Below are 24,034 nucleotides of genomic sequence, written 5' to 3'. Positions count from 1 at the left end.
TAAATTGATAGATAATGAGTAAGATAATAAGTTTCCACCGCAGAAAATAAGTTACAGAGTAGTTATCCTGGCATTTAGTTATTCGGCTATAATTTTTTATATCTGTTCATCACAGTGTGTTGTATCATTTAATATGTGTGCCTGATTGACATTGTGACATTTCCATATCGTGGTGTAATGACGTTAAATGCCTCACCATGCCTACGTGATTATCACATACAACTAGATTTGACATTTTTGCATTACCCTAGCTTACTTACAAATATGCCCTGACAGTATGAATGATTGAAATTAATTCATGCGCTGAAACAACTCAATCTGGACATATTGTCTTTAGGGTTTTCATTGTTTCAATAAAAAAATTTCCAACTTCATTTTCCATTGTATTATGTTTGAGATATGTAAATAAAGTATGTTTACTTTAGGGACTCGTGCCTAGTTGATTTAGCATATTATGCTGTAGTTTGCATAATTCATGAAGCCAAATAGCATCTAAATGCACAGTGAAGGGAAGAAAATCCCTGTTCCAGGTCATGAGTTAGATTATCTCTCCTCTCCTCCTAAATATTGTGAAAATATCAAAACACTCAATCCACAGAGAAATGCACACAGCCCGTATTCAGAAACAGTGCCTTTACACGAGCTGTCAGGACTACCATGATGATGATGATGTAACAACTGGACTATATATACTGTAGCTAGAAAGTAGGGTAGGGCTGTCCTTGATTGGTTAATTTTGTCAACAGAAAACTGAGTTTCTCCATAAAGAATCATACAAAAGCGCCACTTTTAATCTTGTGTTTACCAGAGATATGCTAATATGATTTTTGGAATGAGTCATTCAGCATGAAAAAAGCATAAAAAATGATTAATCAACTAAAGAAATCTTAGTCATCTAATCAAAAGGGCTGATTAGTGGACAAGACTTAGCGACCTACTTTCCTACTAGAAAATGATGTCAGTCAATCCCCGGCTGCAATGATCGTACCAAGACGCCTCGGACGCTGAAACAGAAGACCCGTAATACTTACCAATCAGAGAAGACTGGACTGTTTTGGGAGGGGGAATAAAAGTATATTTAGACAGGTACACTATGAAAATATGTTTTGTTTTCAATTAAAGAATGTAAGCCATAGACTGTATGTGGTGTAAACGTGTTCTAGTGCAAACCTAAAATACAAGTATCAACCTGAAAATGAACATAATATAGGACCTTTAAATTTTTCTTTGGTGAAACTAAATGAACTTCAGAGCGTTTTTCAAGTATAAAACAGACATGTATTATGTCTTATTCTTCTGTCCTACCCACATGTTTATCCACCCACATCGTGGTACTTTCAGCCAGGGCTTGGCCAGATTCCTCTTCATCCCGCTCTCTCCTTAGGGTGTTTAGTTGGCTTTGACACACAAAGTAGCGCAAGGGAAAGTCACTGCTTTCATCTTCCAATGTTGCTGGGAGAGCATGAGCTATGAGCGTCATAGGAGACTGTTTGTATAGATGAATTGAAATGTCATCTGTCATGTCCACCACCGCTTCAGCATGGTAGTAAGCACCTTTCCTTCTGCAACGGCCAGTGATCTAACTCTTTCCATGATCTCTCTTTGAAATATATCTGTGTGGGGCTGTAACAAATTATTTTCTCGATTATTTTGATCCAAAAAAATATCATAAAATATTGAAAAGCGTCCATCTCACTTACCCAGAGTTCAAGGTGACATCTTCATTTGTCTTTTTTGCCTGACCAACAGTTAAAATTTCTAAATAGTCAGTTTACAGTTATATCAGAATTTGGCATTTTTGCGTAAAAAATTAACAAGCTGTTATTTGATTATCAAAAATATTGACAATAACTTTTCTGTCAATCAACTAATAGTTTCAGTTGTATATCATTTTGACTGGTATAAAAGTAGCACCAAGCCTGGAATATCATTTAAATGTTAAAGTGTTAAGGGGACTTATTTTAAGAGAGGCTGATAGCAATACTAGTGAGGAAACTGCAAGCACCCACATGGTGCCACTGTGGGAGACGGATATTAATAATGATGCCTCATTCTTTCTACGAATGTGGCCATTTTGTTTCATATCTTGTTATTAAACACTGTTTATAAACAAGCTGCATTTGTAGGCAGTTTTAAAGCCATCAAGCTCAATGAATGACTGTTTTCTCCTCTCTACTCTCTCTGTCTTTAATATTTTCTTGCCCTTGTGCTGTGTCTCTTTGGTGTTCACTTATTTGTGGTCTGTCTCTTATTCTGTCTGTTTCTGCATTTTTTTCTCTCCCTTTCTCTTTCTCTAGGGATGAAAACTAAGCCTGTTTTACTTTTTCTTTAGAGGGCGCTGAATATTTCAGTTTTGCATTTTCTCTCTTTTTATGTGCTCCCTCTTTTTTCCAGGCCCCTTTGATGTGTCTGTGGATTCGTTATCATTCCGTTTGGATGAGCTCACAGACGCAGATGCGCGGGCGCTCGCATGCACTTGCGCACACACACACACCACGTGTACACACACACTCTCACTCTCTGTCTTTTTATACTGGAGACCAGAGGCATCGGCATGCAAGCGTGCATTCTAGTCTGTTTGTCGGTCTTTTCCATGCGCCGCTCCACCCACATCACAGCCTATACAACTCTTAAATACTCTGCTTACATGAAAAGAATATTTGCATAGGAAATTAGAGTTGCTTCTGTGTGCATTGCCTTTAATGTGTACTCTTGTATTAACTGTACTTGTATGTAAATGTTTACATACAATAAGTTCCTTGTCCTTGTATATCCAGCACGTGGTGTGCACACACACTCACAGGTGGCACGTGGCATGGTGTGGTTAGGGCAGTTCGGAAAACGCCGGCATCCCTGCACCCCTCCTGTCTGCCAGGCGGCTGGATGGCGGAAGCTCTTTCACCCTTTCTAGCACAAACACTCCTCTCTCCTCGCCTCCCTCTCTTCCTCCCCTTTAAACAGCCGTTTAGGATTGAGGGATGAGAGGACTTCCTCTTTAGAGAAGGCACATCTTTAATTTGAGCCTCCTCTCCTTCCACTTTTCTGACCAGAGATCCATTTAAAGCCAACGGGCCGCCCTGGTGCTGGCACCCCTCTCCTTCCTTACCCTCTCTGTTTCTCCCTGCCAGGCCTCCCCGACTCTTTTTCTCTGTCCTCTCATCTCTCCCTCATGCTCTGTTATTGATGGTGACACGCTGTCTACCACTCTAGTGACCACACACGGGGAAACACACAGTTATTCTCAGAGGAATCACTGAAGGTGCCATGTGTTCACCTGCTCTCTCCGGCTTGAGAGCATAACACGTTTCAATGTGTCACATACTTGAAGTTAGCTGCAGTGAATTTTTCGGTGTATCCTCTGAGGTATAGGCCCAGCAGCCCGCTCCAACTTAGTCATAGTGTATTCCTTGAGCAGAGTTGTCAGTCACACAGAGCTCATGAACAAAGCCACATACACACACACACGCACACACAAGCGCCGTCATCTCTCAAGCGAGACACACACCCAATTCATTTCTGCTCTGCCTTGGAAGTTTAAAAAACTTGCTATTTCTGTGACATCCTCTTTTCCATCTTCCTCTCTCTTTCCTTGTTCTTTCTTTTTCCATCTTAGTCTCTCCACATATCCTTTGTGTCTGTCTGAGCCCGGAAGGCAGTCATGCAACGAGACTGATTAATAATTACAGAGTACACAAAATTTGGAGAGAAAAAAAAAAAATGTCTTTGTCGTTTGATGTCCGACATGAGAGAGACCAAAATTACAAAGAGACAGAACACTATAAAGAGGAGAGAAAGCTTGCACATTCCTTTTTCAATCTTCCGCTTCTGTTCTGTGCCTTTTTTTTCATTTAGCTGTTTTTATCTCCTCTGTCTTTCCCTGGTTCCATTCAGTGTTCTATCTTTATAAAGTTGTTGCTTTGATTATGGAAAGTGATTAATCACTTAACAAAAAGGCAACGACCATAGTTTTCTCTGCAGACGTAGTTTGTTTTGTAGGCCTATGTATGTGTGACACAGTTGTGTGTTCACCGTGCTACTTGCTATGCTATCATTACTGTTAATGGACCATGTGCTTTTATGGATTTGAACACACCTGACACAGTCCTGTTTTTTGAAATACAGAAGTCCCCACCTCCCACCACTCATTGGGTGCCTTTTGTAATTTCGGCGTAATTCTTTTAATTGGTTTAATATCTCATCCTCCTGCTTGTCTGTCCACAGGGAATTATTATCCATACAATGAGTCTTAATTTACAAGGGAGCAGCAGACAAGCGCACTCATACATGCACATACTGTACAAAAAGACAAAATTGTTATACTTATGCATTAATCAGAAAAAGTGTCTTGGAAGGTTTCAGTAGATGCCACAGCGATCCAGAAGCTGCAGAGCAGTTATGTCTTTGCTGCCTAGAAAAATTGCTTCACTCTGTTTTATAAAACAATACCACATACTTCACATGAATAGCAGGGATGGGAGTGCTAAAAGTTTTGTCTGTTTGACTTTGTGATTAAGAGCAGTATAAAACAGCCTGTTTATACAGTTTTTGTCAAACCACCCCAGTTCATACAGTTGTCCTCAATGTAGCTTCTGACGAGGCATTTTAACTCTTCTTTAAGTATATACCATGCTGGTCTGTGCTCTTGGAGAGAACATACAACTATCGATTGTACGAAATTCTATTTATCCAGACTATATGTATGGGCACATTAAAAGTAAATTAGTATATAAGTATTTATCCAATGTCTAAGGTAATGTTCTATATCTTTAAGGCATATATTTTTTGTAAATATATGTATGTATAGTCGAAAATGTATTAATAAGACAGCACTTAACAATATACAGTAAACATTCTCTTTAAGAACGGTAATGTAATTATTTAGGAGTCTGCCAACTTCTAACTTTCAAACTCCAATATGAATATCATATTGCAAAAACTTAGTGACAGATGTGAGTGTTATAGTGTAGACATATATGTGTACTTTTTATAAGCTAAAAACCATGTTAGTAAATGAGGTAGTTGGATCTCAAATCTTTTTTTATGTCTTATTTTTTACATACACATATGTAATTAAAGTTAGGACATTAATTCTTGCCTGCTTTATGACTGTATATTTCAACGTGTAAATTCTCAGGTTTACAAAAATAACACCATCATACTCTCCTTTCACTTCTATTCCTGTCATTCTGTCTACCCATTTTCCATCCACCCCGACACACTCTCCTGTCCTCACACACCCTCCTTGAGTTAGGCTAAGCTTGACAGCTTCTTGGTATTGCTCTATATGATGTCGTTGCTGGGCCTCTTGACTGGGCGCTGACAGCTCTCAGTATGAGGCTGTCCCTCTCAGTATGCCTGTCAATCCATTCAGCCTGCAACTGTATGACCTGACATTTGCCAGCAGCAGTGTACCAGCATGGAAGACACACACACACACACACACATGCACCAAGGTATTTGAGTTGATAGATACTGAAGACTTGTATGCTGAAAGACTTTCCTATCACTTTACACTTTTCACACTATTCTTTCTAATAAAATAAGAATGACAAGTGGTCATATTGGTCATTTCGATAAAGGTTTCTTCATCCATCTTTCTAGTTACTCTCTTTCATTTCTTAGTTCTTGAAAGCACTTGGTTTCTACTGTTATATATTTATATTCATATCTGTGTGTCTATGTGTGTTTGGTCCAAAGGGAGATGGAGAACCAGCTGGACAGAGCCAGGGAGAGCCAAAGGCAGCAGATCCAGCATGCAGATACAGCACTGGAGCAGTTCAAGAAACAGGTTGAGCTCAGCTCTGAGAAGACTTACGCTGACATGAAACTCCAGGTCTGATACACATACCATACATAAACACACAAAAGCATAAAAAACACTTCACATTGTATGCACAAAGTATATTAGTTAACACTAGACGTCATCCATGGTATGAACACTTGTTTTCTATTATGCGTGCTGTACATCCAGTCAGCCTCTAATATTTACGCACATTAGTAAAAATGTTTTGTTTCCTGCTGTGTGTCAATTACAGATGCACCTTTCTCCTCCTCTCTTTCATGTTTGTTTTGCCACAAAGAGTAAGCTGCCTCACAATCAGTAACCAAGACAATGCAAACACATTTTGTAGTTTCAGAGACGCAGCCTGACCACAGATGCAACAGGGCGCCATACTGTTTGCACTTCTCTATCCCTCCCCTTCACTTTACCCGTCAACTGCTCCTATACTGAAAAAACAAAAAAGAACTTTTTCATCCACAGGCCATTATGACTCATTTAGTCATCCCAAATGAATGACATGATTTATAATCCTGCTTATTAAGCAGGTGCATTCCTTTCTCTGCTATCACACGTTGACCTCACTTCTTGTTAGTGGGCGTGACGTGGGAGGGCCAGGTTTCGATGGAGAACGGTTCACTTGCATTAAGAAGCCAGACTAATTAGTACGTAAGGCCAGCCTCACGATCAGCACTCCGCACCGCGTGGGCTGCTGCTTATTGGGAGAGTTCTTCAAATCGATACGCGCTCAGCTGTAAACTTGTGATGCTGTCTTACAAGACTGTGTGTGTGTGTGTGTGTGTGTGTGTGTGTGTGTGTGTGTGTGTGTGTGTGTGTGTGTGTGTGTGTGTGTGTGTGTGTGTGTGTGTGTGTGTGTGTGTGTGTGTGTGTGTGTGTGTGTGTGTGTGTGTGTGTGTGTGTGTGTGTGTGTGTGTGTGTGTGTGTGTGTGTGTGTGTGTGTGTGTGTGTGTGTGTGTGTGTGTGTGTGTGTGTGTGTGTGTGTGTGTGTGTGTGTGTGTGCGGAATGTTTTAAAGGGCTGCCTGCGCGTTGGGAAGACTTGTAAGTTTTAGTTGCTCATTAAGTTTTTGGGCAAATCGGTATTTTGTAAGAAAGAACAAGAAAGTGTGGGAGTCAAATTTATACATGCCCATGTTTGCGGGCACACCGAGCAACCTTTATTTCCCCAGAGTGAATTCTTAACGTTTATCTTATTGATAACAGATTAATTGTGCTGCTTGCTTTCGATCAAAAGAAGGCAAAATGAGATCTCCTCTCCATTCAAATGAAAACACACATGTATTCAAGACCCCTTAGGAAAAAAATTCACACTCACTGAAAAGTGCTACTGACAGAAAAAACTTTGGTTTGCCTTGTTGGTTGTTCCTGCTTCTTGAATACAAGGCTCAGTGTGTTTTTTTTCTAGGGTGGGAAGTGATAAAATGTCTGTATTGCTGTATTTTCCCTCTTATTCTTCCTCCTGCTCTTTTTCTCCTGTTCTCAGCCTTCCACCTCATGCTTGTTCCCTCTTTTCACATCGAGCCCCTGGCATCCCAATCTCCAATCTGACTTTATCCTCAGCCCACATCAAAGCCAGGAGAGGAGCAGTCTCTTCTGCATCCCTGTCATCCTCTCTCCCTCTCCCCCACCCCACTTATGCATCGCTCCATCACGTTCTCCTGCAAAGGCTTTAATGTTATACAAGTTTTTTTATTCTCTCTTTTCATCCTTCCATCTTTCCTCTCACAATCTTCTCCCTCTCTCCATCTGCAGACAGTGTTGTATCTAAATGGATTATCTGTATCACTCACTTCTTCTCTCTGCCTTTCTGTCATTTTAAAATCAGCCCGTCACTTTTACACTGCACTTAAAGGAAAGTGTGCCCTATTTTGGTTTAGGGAAAAAAGAAGAAACACACAGGATCAGATCTCTGTTGCGTGCGTAGTTCAAAGGAGGCTTTAGCATTTTAAATGGATTAATCAAAACACATTTTAGCATTTCCTGAGCGTTACACACGGCATAGCTCAGATGCAGAGGCGTTTCAGTAAATTACATTTCCAATTGTTTTGATTATCATCACCTGAACAGAATATATGAAAGTTGTAGGCTGCAAGGAATTTAAGATAAATAGAATAAATATCGTCAAATCTCTTTTTCCAGAAAAACACGAAGTCCTCAAAAAGACAGAAGCATGCAACTTTCTAATTGCATCTCTTTTACTTAAGTCTTTGAGTGGCAGTCATTTTTTATTCACCTGTGAATATGTACATTTTGATTTGAACTACTGTCATTACATATTTAGTGTTTATTATAATATCATACTTTGATGAGTAGGTTAATATATTGATGTGCTGTTAAAGTGATGTCATTAGGATAAGATCACACGTAATGTAATGAATAGATTTCTTCCCGATGGCAATTCATTAATTTCAAATCAAAAGAAAAATGTTACAGCGACATTACTCTGCAGCAGATGTGTGGTGGTGGTGATTTGCAAGTTCTGCATATGTTTTTTACTTAAACTGTGGTTATGGGTGCATCAACTAGAAACCTGAAAAAAACTATTGAGCAGAATTTTGAACAAAAATGTATGTCCAATCTTCTGAAATATGAGATGTTTCATTTCATATCCATGTGTGGTTTTCAGCAACATGAATCTATGTCAGATCATGAACTCAGTCTAAATGTTTTACACAAATATTTTATTATTAATGTAATTGAATGTGGAATTATTTTCCGGCTTTAACTTTTTCTCTTTCCGCATGCCTCCAGATGGAGAAGGTCGAAGAGGACCTGATCCGCTCCAAGTTGCTCAGGGAAAACCAGGCCAAAGAGTTCTCCCAGCAACTTGATGCACTCAGACAGAAATATGAGCAGCAGGTCTGTATGAGTCTGTAACTTTCTGTCCATCTGTTTACAGTGTGTTTGTCTATCTGTAGAATGCACGTGTGAATAGTTTCCTTGTTTCTCTATTATGATGAAGCAAGGGGAAAGAATTCTCCTCTTGTTTCCCTCATCATCATCGCCAAATTGTTATCTTTTCTCTATTATCGGTGAACACTTGGGCAGCCAGGGTGACTGGCATACATTTTGAATAGTCTTGTTATTCCTCCCCATCTGTTCCACCTGATTAATTTCTCATGATAAGGGACATGCTTTGGATTAAGCTTGGATTGCGGCTCAGTAAATATCTTAAATGTTGCCAATTCAAGACTAATGCAATCTGCACAGCAGATGCTTGGTCCTCACATCATCGCATCTCTGTCACTTTTCTTCGATTAGGAGTCTGGAAACCATTTTCACGACTCATTGAAATCCAGCTTGCTGATAGGAGGACATCTCTTATAGAGCATCAGATTTAATTAAACCACAGAAATGGATATTATCGGAGGTAGCCAGTCTCAGTAGGGAGCATAGTACTATTACTTACATTTTACTTTAACCACACAAGCCTGCTTGTGGGATGTTTATCTCTGGCTGTATACTTTAACAATGCAATTGATTATTTTAGCCATAAAAAGCCTAAACTCTAATTTTGCCTCTTACCTTCAGTTACCTTTTAGTATTTCTTTATTTGTGTAACCTGTGTGCAACTCTAGTGGAGAAATGCTCAAAGAAATGTTTTGCTCACTCGTTCCTAAGTTCATATCACAATATATGTATACAACATACAAAATATGGCAAACCAGGTGTACTTGTTGTGATAAAGAATCGTAAGTGCAGCATCAGGAAAAAATGATCAGGATTGTTATTTCAGTCATAATTTTGCAGCCCTGCACAGCAACTAATTGCACCATGTCATAGGAAATTCATATTAGGCCTGGGTAATAATAAATATGATAATTTATGGTCTTTCAGTGGATGATCTTGAAAAAAACATTTTTTGAGATTTTGTGATACACAGTTTCGTTGTCTAAATTGACAATAACAAGCAAATTAACTGAGATTTCTCAGAAAATACTATCTGAAATACCTGAGGGAATATCATCATTTGAAAAGTGCAGTTTTGGTTTTATAATCAAACAACACAGTTCAACATGAACATCAGCTAAATAACATAGCCCATGATTTCACATATGTAATCAGATAAGTTCTTAATAAAATGAGAAAATGAATATTTCTTTTCATTTGCCATGTATTGAATTCAAACAGGAGTATATAAAATAGACTTGCCATGTGGTTATTTCATATAGACCAGAAAACAGGCTATATCGTGATATACACTAGAGATCAAAATTAGAGAACAAATTATAAATACTTGATTCATTCTGAAATGCTATTAGTTTTTAATGTTCAGAATTTGATAGAATATCAGCTGTGGCTATACCACTGCTGTAAAAGCATGTCATTTTTAAATAACCAAGACACTTCAACAAAAACCTTTGTTTTATGGGGGAAAAACTGTGAGCAAACAGTAATCATTGTGTCAGAAGAGAAGATTAAAACAATGTTTTCTTAGGGCTATAGGATTCAAAAATGAATGGGAAGTGTAGAGGCCCTTGCTTTAAATGACTGCAGCACATCTGCGCCCACAGGACATCACTAGTTTCTCACACTGCTCTGGTTTGAGCTTGGTCCATTCTTCTTGCAGTCTCTTCCACAGTTCAGTAACTGTAGTGGGTTTCTTAAACATTACTTTACCAAGGGTTTTCTAGAGATTCTCTTTGGGGTTTATATCTAGACTCTGGGCTGGCCATCTCATTGTTTCAGTATTCTTAGCTTCAAGAAACTGTGTGACCCATTTTGCAGGAGCTTGATCTTGCATGAAAATTGCAGCTGATTAACAGAAAATTGCAGTGAAGGTATTGCATGTTGCCTTTGGGTCTGATGGCAAACATTATGTTTGGTGTCAGACTGGGGAAAGATTGAACCCAAAGTGTCTAAAGAAACAAGGATTTATGATGTATCCACCAAAACAGTTTAACTGGGTAAAGTGAGAAATGTTGTTTTTTTTATTCGTGCTGCAAGTATATAACCACAGAAAGCAGTGGAGCTGCTTAAACTGTAACACAGTTTGTATGTATCTCCAAAAGACATTTTCCTGCCTCTAGAATGGTCCAGTAACTGTGAGAATTTATCGGTGTCTTCAGTACCAACTACAGCATATTGTTCTGAGGAATCACAGCTTCCATCTAATGTGGAAAAACAGGAAAGTAATCAAAGCATTGCAGAAAATACTGAAGTGACGATCATCATCTGCTGCAACAGAGAGTGGGGGTGCAGTTGACAGTTGAAGCTAGCTACACAGGGTTAGCAGCACATCAGGAAGGCTTTTGTCTTGAAGATAAAAACATATAAAAAAGAAGGGCCTGTCTTTCTGATGATGTCGATGTGAGTGCTGATGACATCAGCTCCACAGTTTGAAGGGTAGAGAAAGAAAGAGAAGAAATGTATCCGTACACACATGAAGACATGATTATTCATGAGTTACTGTGAGCACAATCGTTTTATGTTGTGTGTGCATTCTGCATTTTGTGGTTTTGCACACAAGCGTGACCACAAGTACTTTGTGTGTAACCGTTCACCCATATCTGCATGTGTGTGCGCATTGTGCCTCCACTCCAGAGAGATTGGTGTCACAAGATTGCAGGGGTCAAGTTTGCCCATTCAGATGCACACAAAAGAACATTCCCTCAAGGCAACTTCAATGAGACTTTAAAAGGAGAACTATGTATGAAGGAGTTGTTTTCCAGCTGACCCGCCTGGCAGCTAGACGTCATGGTGTCCTGACAGAGCTTTGCCTCTTGACGTTGGAGTGATGCAGTGAGGTCAAATGGCTGGTTTGGAGTCGTGACCTTGAGAGTTGAGGGAAACCTTAGATGGGGTCAGTAAATAATAAAGTCTAGTTGAGTCCAGTGTATAGATATGCAAATGTCTGCACGTACTGTACACACGGACACATATACTCCTATCCAGCGCCACTCACAGGCCATCTTCAGTTCAAACCCTACAGTGAGGAATAAGAGGTTTGTCTTTCTTCCATCTCTCCCTCCCCTCCCACAGTCACCCCAGTCCCCCCTGCTGAGACCAGACAGGGCTTCTGTTCTACTCTCCTTTACACCCTCCTCCTTCCCCAACATTTAAGATTTCACCCCCAGGGCTGAAAGAAGCTCATTACCTCACTGTCCTGTCTCAATGCGATCGATGCACACAAGCCCATGTCTGGGCAGGCTGACAGGAGTCGTGCTGTGCAGTAAGACCCGGCCAACTCAGTATCGGTGGCACCAAGCTGTGCTTTAACCGACACAGCCTTCTCTCATAAACGCCACGCCGGTCCCTTTAAGAACCGCAGCACCCAGCATTCTCCGCTGCACGCTGGCGCTACGTGATGTTGCAACCAGGCTCCTTGCTGGGTCTGCTCTCCGTCTTTTTCTGTAGCTGTTTTTCTCACAATGGATCTATCTTGCCAAGTTCTTCATCCTCGTTCCACTTCAGATACCCTCTTTCCTCCAGAAACCCCCATGGCCTGAGACTCTAAACAGGAGCGAACAGTAAGCCACCACCACATCCCCCAATTTGTGTTACACCATGTCTTGCTGGGGAGTTCTCAAAGTCATCGCCTTCCTACCTATCTGTCAGCTGTAACTTGTGCTGCTAAATTTGACTATCTCTGTGGGACATTGTATTGTGTCTTTGGATCTCATTTGTGTCTATTATGGAAAATGAAGGCAGTGCAAATGTGTTTGTTTGTGCACAGTAGACATTGCCAGTGGCAACATGTGGAAGATTTTGCCCACATTCTGCATTCTGTTATGAACTGGACAAATGTTATTTGCATTAACTTAGCCACATAGATAAAATCAATTTTTATCCAGCTATAATTCTTCCCATTGCCTTTTCAGAGGGCATTTAGCAAAGCTTTCTCAAAACCTGAGGAGTAAATTCTTGGCTGCCAAAATGAAGTCTATTGTGGCCTCCCTCTCAGTGCTTGGGACAGGATCCGGCTTCCTGTAGATAGCCCCTCATTCATCACCTGCTCTGAATAACACGCAACGTGCAAAGATAGGGCCGTGGATAGAGGCACCGGGCATAGAGGCTGTGGATCTCCGCTTCTCTGGCAGACCAGGTAGGGTGCCGTCAAGCACAATGTGCAGGGGATTAGCTTCAAAGCAGGGAAGCGAATGGGCCCCAGGCCCCTGCTGTCCTTTCAAGACTCCGGCTGGGGCTGCACGGCGGGATGGTGTGGGGGTCACTGGTCCCCCCGCCATGGGGGAGTGGGAAGGGAACAGGCCTGGGAAAGGCTTGGGCTGGGAGCTGTGCTGCCAAAGCTCACCTCTCAGCAGGTGACTCCGCTCACAGTCGCGTGGGATACAGACTTGCTTCAGCTGCCAGGATGATTAATCCCTGAAAAATTGGAGCTTTGTGTCCCATTAGAAATGTTTTATTTTCCTCTACTGTATTGTGTGCAGCTGGTTGTAACTCCAGTGACACTGTTTTTTATACCGTAAGCAAGCCTTCGTGTTGATTTGCGCACACAGCTCCTTGACGACATATATCCTTCATTAGCAGCATAAACCCCACTGGTAGTGATAGTGGTTGATTGATTAATTGAATTACTTAATTGAATCTTGAGAATATAATTACAAGTAAAAGCAGTATCAAGAATCGTTAAGAATCTTCTCAGTTTTCCTCATAGTTTCTGCTGTCCTCGCCTCCCTCCATTTTTTTTTCTGATTTGGGTTTATAATTTTAGTCATCGCCTAAGCCGATTTTCGCATGCTGTCAGGAGCTTAGCATGGGGCATTGGGTAGTTACAGCAGCCAGATGGCTAACCCCTACCAGCTTGCGTGCATAGCCTAAACTAGCTGCTCTTTTATATGCCGATGGCGAGGGGGCCAGATTTGAAGAGAGCGAGGAGTGGGACATTGAGGGCCGGTCTGTACAATTGGCAGAAGAGGTGGGAGGGCGGGGGAGCAAGCCAGATGTAAACACATCACATCATGTCGCCTCTGACAATGTGAGGAAGCGGAGAAACTTTTCTACGCCTTTTTCCCAAATTCCGACATATTTCGCCAAATTGGTTGGGCACATGGGTGTTCTAGGTGGCGGGAAGGGGTTTAAGGGCTAGGACGATGAAAGGATGAATGGATCGGTGGATGGACAAGTTGTCATGACGACAAGATTGCTCAGAGTGTGTGTTGGCTGATGAAGTCTCTCTTTGCCTGCTTGTCCAATCAGATGGCTGAGCAGCGCATGCAGCACGAACAGGAGAGGACGCGGCTACAGCAGCAGCACAGCGCGGAAAAGGACAGCCTGGTCCAGGAGCGCCAGTGGGAGGTGAGCAGCCTGGAGAGGCAGGCCAGGGCAGCCCTGCAACAGCACCAACAGCATACCCAGGAGTGGAGGAAGCGCGATACCCAGGTAGGGGGTCTCCATTGATCCACGTTTCCACACACACGCGCTGACCCACCGCTCTCCTGTGGACAACCATTTTGTATTTTGCCCATTGACGTTTTCCTGGGGTTTCAAAAGCACAGCGGGTTAAGGTACTTTTTTTTTTTTTCTTGAAGCAAAAAAGATTTTGATATTGGATGTGAATCATTTTATAGATTGCTGTGTATCTGGTGCGAGGGTATGGAAGAATTTAGAAATTGCTATTTGAATAAAATACATTTGGGTAAAAACAACATTGCGCATAAGAAAAAGTACAAGAAAAAGAACAAGCGTAACAATCAAATCAAACAAATCACACATTTCCGACTTCTAACATTGTTCCAATGTTTATATATTTCTTTATCGCAGCAGGGTTTTGTGATAGAAGTGTAAAGACTTGAAATTCAGAAACCACAGGTAGCCAGATGAAGGAAAAAAATCTTTTAAGTTGAGCGCCAAGCTTTTATTCCAAAACCGTGGGTCCGATTTCTCTTTTTATTTTCCGCTGTACGGTTTTGGACCAGCGTCAAGCGCCCTGTACTCCCACCAAAGTGCATCTCTGCATGACATTCTCCTCTCACCGCATGTAGCCATCTCCCGACGGAAAACACTGGTTATTCTCTTATATCAGCGTTGACGGCCACAATGAGATTTGGGTTTATATTAATGGACATCCCTGACACTGACAGGCTATTCTGTCACCATTTAGCCAAACCAGCAGCAGGTCTTCATCTGATACCCTTTGCTCTGTCTTTGCCTGTCTCCATCCTGGGTTAGCTTGGAGCTCTGTGGGAAGCCATTGGACAAACCAGCCCCCAACTGGGGATGTGTTTGACTCCTCAGGCTTCCTGATGAAATTAACATTGTCAGCATGCAGAGATTTTTGTTTATTGGCCATTAGCTGGAGATAGGGTCCAGCCAGACATATGTTGTATTTGTGGACAAAATGTGCTCACACTAAATGACTGGCAAAGAAGCATGACTTTACGTAAAATATTTTAGGTTATATTTTGCCATCACTAAGTACAATAATTTACGGAAAAAGGGTTTTTAAGAGATCAATTACATTTTCCACTAACAACAACAATTTTATTTTTTTCTATGAAAATGTGTTTACTTACACTGCGTTGAAGGTAAAAGGTAAAAATGCACCATTATTTGATGACTCCCCAAGTTGTCAAATTGTAATAATTGATTTTTTGTCAGTGTTTATATTTTAGGTGTTCAAAATGAAACCAGAAGGTTCAAAATGACCTTCTGTTGCTAGCCAAAATATTTATTCATTAGAAGCCATCTATACCGCCATACCAGTATACAACTATACTGTTTTTAAAAAGCTAGAAACTGTATGACTTGAAGGAAAAGTTTTATATTTCATTTTCGTTCCCACTCTCATGTTCCCTTGTCTAATATTTTTAGAAAATGTCTTTCACAGTTCCAGTGGCCCCATGTAGGGTGTTTTTTGGTTTTTTGGAGATGCCGTCACAACAGGACAGTTCAGCTGATAACATGCTGTCCTACTCATGTCAAAATGGCATGTGTCTTAGGAGGTGACAGAAAATAAACTTCCCCAGTGCTCATCTCATATTCTCAGTTCCTGTTTGCTTGTGCAGTGTTTTGAGTAGAGATCAGACGCACGCCTAATGTCAGATGTTGAAGCGACATAAATCAAGATTTTCACTCAAGCCTTGGACAGGATTGTGAGGTTTCTTATAGTGGTGGGGATGTGAGCTGGTTTGACTTCCTGTGTGAGCTCTGCTCCATGGATGTGCTGTTAAATGACAAGAGGCTGACACACCAGCAGCAGGCATGTATTAAAGATGAGCTATTTTTTTTCACTGAGCAAAGCTACTTATTATTAAACACTTTTGCATTACCAAAGTTGTTTACGCCTTAAGAACTCTGTACTGTCACACCGCTAGCAATGTGGCCCTCGCAGGCAGCCTTTTTGTGAAGTTGTGAAAATATGAATTGATTTTCAAAAAAGAGCATTTTGTTGATGCACACAGAAAATGGAGGACTTCCTGTAAATGCTACAGCCTCTTTTCTGCTTTCATTTCTCTTGTGCTTCTGGGAGGCTCAGGACTTTTTAAACAACACGCTTCCACCACATGGGTCAGATAGACAATATATAATCATAAAGAGACATGTCAGTAACAGGCTACCCAAATGCCTCCTTCTCACACTTCTCAGTCTTCCTGGAATTAGTGGAAGGACAGTTGCAGCCCGGAAGTTGGCCAGGTGAACAGCAAATCTCAGTCACACACTCATAGGATGAGAAAAACCGACTCATCCCCTTGATGTGGTGGGACACTAATAAATAACCTTCCTGACTCTTGCCTTGTGTTTGAGAAGGAGAGCTGATGAGTCAGGTCTGATACCAGTGTGTAGATATTATATATTTTGTTATTATGGATTTAATATGATTGCTGTTATCGTCATTTGGCATGGCTCCAATTTGTATAACATAAACAAATACATACAGAGAATGAGTTCCATAGAACTTTCTTCTATTATCTAGTTTGACAGTCAGTCATAACTGAAAATTACGTAAATTCCTACATTTTAGGCAGTATCAGAAGAATTTACAATACTGGTATCTGAACAACTCTACAAGAAACTCTGGCTTCACCCGCCGTTTAGCTGCTACACATTATAAAGGCTTAATGACAATGATGTTTTTCAACATTCACACTTAAAGCTATCTTAATCTCTATAAACAGATATCTGCATGAATGCGGAATCTCTTGGCAAAATGACAAGATTTTGGTATTGAAGCGTTTTGGCTTCAAGTTGTAGTCTGAGGAGTATTGACCAATCACGTTTGAGCAGGCTTTGGTTGCATGCAGGTAAACAGTCAAGGTGCAAAGCAAAACAGCCTAAACGTATTGACCGAAATGCAGTAATGGAACCCATTAGCTATCGTCTGACGGTGGTTATACTTTTATTTGCTTTTTAAAAAATATTTTTTAGTCATATGCAGATATCCATTTCTGGAAATGCATCGTCAGACAGAAAGCCGATAGGTTCAAAGATTGACATAAATGTTAGACGTTATGTTATCCCTCATAAGAGAATGAAAATTAAGCTGTTGGTGTGCGGTTGGCATCCCACCGACTCAGGGGATTAACTCACAATTCTCAGCCTTGTGGACCTGAATGTTCTTTTAAAAGAATAAACTAGGTTTTTTTTTTATACACATATAAATACCAGTATGAAAGGAAGCTTTCCTTTGGCTGTCTGTCCAGGATGATGAAATGTCTTGCTGGTAAAACATGTTGCTCGCAGCCAGTTCTGTGTTGTTCTGTCAGATGATCACTGCCCCCCCCCCCCCCCCCCCCCCCCCCCCAGAGGACGAAAGAGTTTTGAAGGCTGTTTTTGGGGATCCATCAACAGTACACCCTCTAACATGCCCCAAGACTTGATGTTGTGGCCTTTCTTTTTTCACCTCCCTTCTACAGATATTGTGATGAAATCATCCACCCATGAAGTGTTAAAAACATGTTTAACATAGTATAGGTAAACTAGATTTCACTCTAGACAAGAAATGTTCCACAAATGTTTAACTTTTGTAGGACCTATTAGGTATTTTTGGAGAATGTAAAGATTCATATAATATTATGATAAAACAATTTCATATTTTTCACTGTTGCTGTTATTTTGAATATATTCTTTTTTGTGTCTGTGAGGCTTTTCAAGTGTTAAACATTAGTAAGAGTTTGACTTCACAAACTAGGACAAGCATTATAAATTCATTGAATCCTTGGGGTTTTTTTTTTGCAAACAACAGAATTGTTTGTTCTATTCAAAACCAATCCTTCATATTGTTCCCACCAGCTCCTCCTCAAAACTCATTTTATAGGTATTATTTTCAGATTAATTATCTCTTTTTCCAAAGGAAGGTACACGCCATCTGGACTTCAAACAGCATGGGAGAGAGCAAGAGTCTTGTGAGGTCTTTCTTCTGGGCCATGATGGACTAAATAATGATGCTGTCAATTTTTCAAAGCATTTCAATCCCGAGTACGTGATTAAGATGTGTCAAATTAAGAGGGTGATGACAGACAGAGTCAAACCTAAGAGGATGTCTGATGAAGAGAACAAGGCAGACAGCTAGACCAGCGTGCACATTGATTGTCTCAGCGCCTGTGTATTGTCATTTACCAGATGATTGGTCCCTGAGATCTGGTATTGTCAAACGGATCTTGTCTTGTCAATGTCTCAGTGATATCTAGTTACGGATCCCACTGAGCTGGCTTGTGACTGTGTTTGGCATTCTTTGAATGATTTCATTACAGTATTTATCTTAGAACCTAGCTGATTTTTTTTTTTTCATTCTGAACGATTGATCATGGGCGTAGTCATCAGTGACTACAGATGTTGTGTGATGTGTTGAGTGATACAACATGCTCTCTTTCAAACCATGAAGCATTTTGAATTTTGGTATGTGCATAATATATCACATCTTGGATTTCAGCCAGACACATTCTTATCTGTCTGTGAAACATTCATTACAACACTCCTACCTACATATTCTTTGTTTAGTTCAGTCAAATATCTAACAATAATGCAAATATATATCTACTATAAATTCATACAATCATACACACTGTGCTTTAAGATTCACTTACTGCATGGCTGCATATCCCACTTTTCCAGCACATAGTTTTACTTCCATGATAGCATTTGTTTCTATTAAATGGTCAAATTAGGGTCCGCGTGAGGGCCATATAAATAATGTTAAGGAAATGTTTTGTGAACGGAAAATTAAGAAATAATATGTTAAAGAAATAAGGGAATGCACATATTCTCTTTCACCAAGAGTTAGATTAAAAGGTAGATGCTACTCTCATCTCTACATATGTGCCATTAACTATGGAGCTAGAGGTAGGAGTTGATTAGCTTTTATTAACTGAGCTCCATAGTTACTACACAGACATGGGGATGGTATTAATTTTCTAACTTACTTTCTAACTCTTAGCATAAAAACATAAAACTACTTCCCAAAATGTCTATTTCTTTAAAATGTAGAACTTCTCAGAATAGAAAAAAGTCTAGATCTAAGTAAAGTATAAAGCTCAGATGAACAGTTGAAGCTAAAAGTTTTACACCTGTCCCACGAATGCAAACTATTTGAGTTGTCACAGCAGGAAAAGCACAGGTGTAACGACTATAATGAGATTAATTATGGGTCTGCTCCATTCAGGTGTGCCTGTGAGCCATGTCATAAAGCCAACATGAACAGAACAGGGCATTGGCACTGACATGTCTGGATGGAATACAGCTAATCTAAATGTAATTATTAGTAACACCTGTGTTTTCCAAGTTATAATATCCGCTGTGAGACGGTTTTGACTTAATTATGTGTACCTTAATGTAATGCTTTTTTTTATAGGAATACATATCACTCTCGATGTATTTATTGCGTATCTAATATCTGACAGTAATGCACAAATATTTTCCCAAATTAGAATACCGCAACAATAATGAATCTATTATGAATATTATTAATTATGTACTGAACTGATTAACCATGACATAGACATATCAGTGCAAATCTGTCCGCATCAAGAGGTCTATTTTCATTAAAGGTAACAAACTCACAATATCTGCCGCCATATCGGTAATCAAAACTAATTTTAGAGTGGAAAAATTCACCGGTCTCAAAAATCCCATATTAGTCAGGCTTTTGTAAAAATATCATGCCAGCATGTCTGTGCAACAAGTCACATTACCAAGTACCCTTTCAAGTTATTGTGGCAGAGGAGCTACTTATGGCGTTTTTAATGTTTTAGGGCGCACTCACACTGTCCATCCCTACTGTGCCCCGTGCTTTAGGGTACTTGTCCCCCCCCTCCCTCTCCCCCGGTGGGCCAGGCCCGTTTGTACTCACACTCCCTGGGCTTTGCGCGAATGCTTCTTGCCTGCCTTTACGTCATCACGCCGTAACACGTCACACGCATTATTGATCGACGTCATCGCGATGCGACCTCAGAGTTTTTGTGCGTCTTGTCCAACTGTTTTTGAAAATTTTCATCTGACCTAATCTGCAGTAAACACTCCACCTCCGCATCACACCAACGTGAACCTTTCGCCGCCATTGTTTTAAATGTCCGCGCATGATCCGTCCTTTTTTTCTTTGTCCGAACAGGCGCACATAAAATGACGTCAGAACCGCCGTAGGCCTCGTGCTCGTGCTAGTACACGTGCGCGTGCTCGTACATGTGCAAACGTGCTTTACAAAAGCCCACCTCTCCCAAACGGGCCGTGGACGGCCAGTATTTTCTCTTCTTAGCTGGCACCATTTGACCCAATATATTTCATCTGACACTCGCCTATTGTCACCCAGAGCTGCTTGATCACAAAGCTCCACATCAGCATGCTAACATGTGCCCTGTTGGAAGCAGCTGTGCTCACATACTTCCAAAGGAGACATGCTCTTTTGGCCTATTAAGTTTCTGAAGTGCCATTGCCAATCCCTCTGTTCTGGGAGATTATACTCTAACTTATTAAAAGATTTTTTGGAAGGCAGATCATCCACATTTTTTAAAGAGAGAATTATACATTAAAGACTCCAGAGCTCAGAACTAATAGCTGCTTGCCCTTGAAGGCACAAGTGGAACCGTGAGATGGGTAATGTTGAGAGACAGGAAGAGTGGGACATAGAGATTGAGGATTGCGTGTGTTAGTTTTTTGTTGTTTTTTTTTACCTCAGATTCTCTCTGAATGCGCTGCATGCCATTGTATGTGTATGACAGTAACCATGACCATGACCATGTGGAGGGAGCATAACACAGAGCAACAGCATCTGTCTGTTTTTGTGACACTCCTTTGAAGTCTCTTTGATTCTCCCCAGTGCCCACTAAAACAGACTTCAGACACTTTCTGTCTGATTGCCTTAACATGGCGTTGTCCTGGGATGCCCAGACTTTTGAGGGGAGGGAGAGGGGCAGGAGACAGTTTGAACCAAAGTAAGAAATAAACCAAGTAAACTGAGGAGAGTAATGAGGATGTGCAATAGCTGGGGAATACGTGCAATATAGGTAGGGAAGTGTGCAACACAGCAACTGCAATCTTAAAGGCACTGACACTTCGCTATGATGCCTTTTTGCTCATTGCTTGTTAGGGAACGATCATAGATATACTGATAAATGGAAAATGTGCAGTTATATACTACATATAGGCTATTTGTGGATAGTGAACTTGTGATTATCGTAAATCATTTGTAACGTATTCCAATAGATTACTCAAATTAGGAAACATATTCTTAATACTTTGGATTACTTTTGGAATACTTCAAAATCAGTGGCTGTGCTCATTTGTCTGGGTCTTATATTTACATACTGTATTCAAAATACCACCCATTGAAACTGTTACAGAATAGTTACTAATATTTTGTATAGTAAATCCCATCACTTGTATTCCTTTACTCCCCAAATATAAAATTGATACCTCAGGAAGGACATATGGGCTTTCTTGTCTATTTTGCCTTGTCTTCATTTGCCTCAAATGCATTTATTTACAAACAGCCCTCCTGCAGTTTTTTTTGTCGACCAAAAACGTGGAAAAAGTTGTGGAAGCACTGTACTTGCCATCTTTAATGAGTTAACACCATAACAAAACCCGCAATTTGCTATTTTCCAGTGGAGTGAATGAGACTAGGGACAAAATGAGGAGGCGTGGCTATGTGGCCACTTTAGCTCTGTGTGTGAGTATTGGTTAAATGATTATTGAAACATTTCAAATATTCAATGTCTGCGTATTGATAAATGGATATTTTTGACACTGGATGGCCCATGTCAGATATCCATTTATATACCAGTTAAGGAATGCAGCTTTTTCAAAACGGAAAGCCTCCGATTTTGCTTTTGGAATTTTCCAAACTCTTGAGATGTAGGTTCATTGTCTGTGTCAGAGGAGTCTTATTTCTGGTGTTTCAAAGGCTCTGGGGTTGGGCTTATTAGCATTCTTTCTATGTAATGCTGACGCTCACTGGCAACACTATTAAAATTGCTCTCCTGGGTAAAGTCAAAGCTGAGCACAGGGAGGTCAAGAGAGGGGTCATGCCATAGCAGCCCCCTACACAAAGACAGAGAAAATAAGAAGCCGTTTGTGAAACTTTCCTACACTTGGCTAAACTGAACAGGCACTCCCTCACACTTGGATACTGTGACTCAATCACTCTGCAGCATCTCTTTACTCATACAGCGTATCAACATCTCTACGCACATTTCTTTTTAGGGTATCATTATACAGTGTTGATGTATTAGTGTTATGACGACGTCATTCGGAGAAATTTGTTTCCATATTAAACCCTACAGGACACAAGATATATTTTCTGTTTCTCTTTATTGCTCATAAATTCGTTTCAGCCTGTAATCCAAGCCAGATCCGTTGATAAACCTTTTGTTAGTGCTAAAATGCATGAGTACACAGAGGAATATGGGTGGATGATCTGATAATATCTTCATCGGTACATTAGATAAACACATTTAGAAATAAATCCATCTAGAAGGATACATTATAAACAAAAATAGATCCTAAGTATGGTTCACCTTAGCTAAAATGGTCAAGGCAGCTGACGTCATACAATACAAGTGTAACACAAAGTAATTTCCACTTAATGTTTGCTATCTGTTCTAACAACTGGGGTATGAAATCTTAACCCAAGAGCATCTAGTAGACACGTGATGTATTCGGGATGATATATGTAGGACATCAGTTAACATCACTTACCTAAATCCACTGTACATCTCTGTATCTATCTCTTTCCAGACGATTTCAGAATTGGAAGCCCAGTTGTCAAGTCTACATGAAGAACTCCAGATAGCTCATGCACAGCACAAACAACAGTTGGCTAAGATGGCATTACTTCAGGAGGAGGAAAAACAAAGGGCGTTCCTGGACAAAGAGGCATCCCTGGACCGGCTCCGCTCTGACATGGAGCGCATCCGTGGTGACCTTGAGGGAAGCCATCAGCAGGAGAAGGATGCTGCTCAAGAGAAGGTGGGTAAAGGGCAGGAGGGGAAAAGATAGGAAATGGTCAGTTTGCCAATAGATTTGTGTTACATCACTGTGTGGATGAATGCCTGTTTAACTTTACTTTACATACATGTCACTTTACATTAAAAAATGACACCTTCATTCGTCTAACAGAAACTAACATAAAAGGGAGAGAACACTGATGTCTGAAAATGCCAATAAACACTGAATTAGGGAGGAAATTACAGAAAGAGGTAGAGAGGCTGTATCATCTTCTGCATACAGGATAATATGTTGATAGAGGTGTGGTTGACTTTCAGCCTGTAGTTGCACCTAGTACATCTAGGTGGATTTTTTACATTATTTTCGAAATAGTCTTATTGTGGCAATCAAGTATTTTTATCTTTTCTATGCATTTCCCACTGTCTCTCTGAATGTTTGCCTCTGAGTATGTCTCTTTCAATAGATGTTTATCCTTATCTTTATCATGCTATTATCTTTCACCAGTGTTGACAGTGAGGAGTGTGTGTGCGTGTGCGTGTGCGTGTGTGTGTGTGTGTGTGTGTGTGTGTGTGTGGCGGTGCAATGTCTTATCAGACATGTGGACAAGAGGAGCCGGGGATCAAACTGTCATTACCTGCTGAGCCACACCCACCCCCGGGGGAGGAAGGCTTGCTTGGGTTCACTACTTTAGCAGAGGTCTGCTGCTGTCATGTCGGTGCAGTTGTACAGATCAGTACATTTTAATGTTTCACATCCAAGCTAGGATTAAACCTGTCCATATGTCCTGGTCTCTCAGGTGCACCCACAGACCTACAGAGCCTTATTGAGGTACTCCATCTGAAACACCAAATAAAACCCAGCATATTACTTTATAGTATTTTACTACATCCTAGAAAGTT

General features: G+C 40.5%; 1 protein-coding gene across 1 annotated transcript in view; it reads left to right on the top strand.

The window, feature by feature from the left end:
- Positions 1-24,034, top strand: part of cep112 (centrosomal protein 112) — a gene marked incomplete at both ends in the record, with an annotated part of 99,215 nt that overhangs the window by 35,551 nt on the left and 39,630 nt on the right. The window contains 4 exons of the mRNA XM_083931855.1: positions 5,698-5,833; positions 8,550-8,657; positions 13,956-14,138; positions 22,926-23,156. Of these exons, the coding sequence (XP_083787981.1) occupies positions 5,698-5,833; positions 8,550-8,657; positions 13,956-14,138; positions 22,926-23,156 (658 nt within the window). The remainder of the gene's footprint in view (positions 1-5,697; positions 5,834-8,549; positions 8,658-13,955; positions 14,139-22,925; positions 23,157-24,034) is intronic.

Source organism: Echiichthys vipera (assembly GCF_963691815.1).
Source record: "Echiichthys vipera genome assembly, chromosome: 17".
In the NCBI taxonomy this organism is placed as follows: Eukaryota; Metazoa; Chordata; class Actinopteri; order Perciformes; family Trachinidae; genus Echiichthys; species Echiichthys vipera.
The sequence above is the reverse complement of the archived record's forward strand: the minus strand, read 5'-3'. Positions and strand labels throughout refer to the sequence as shown.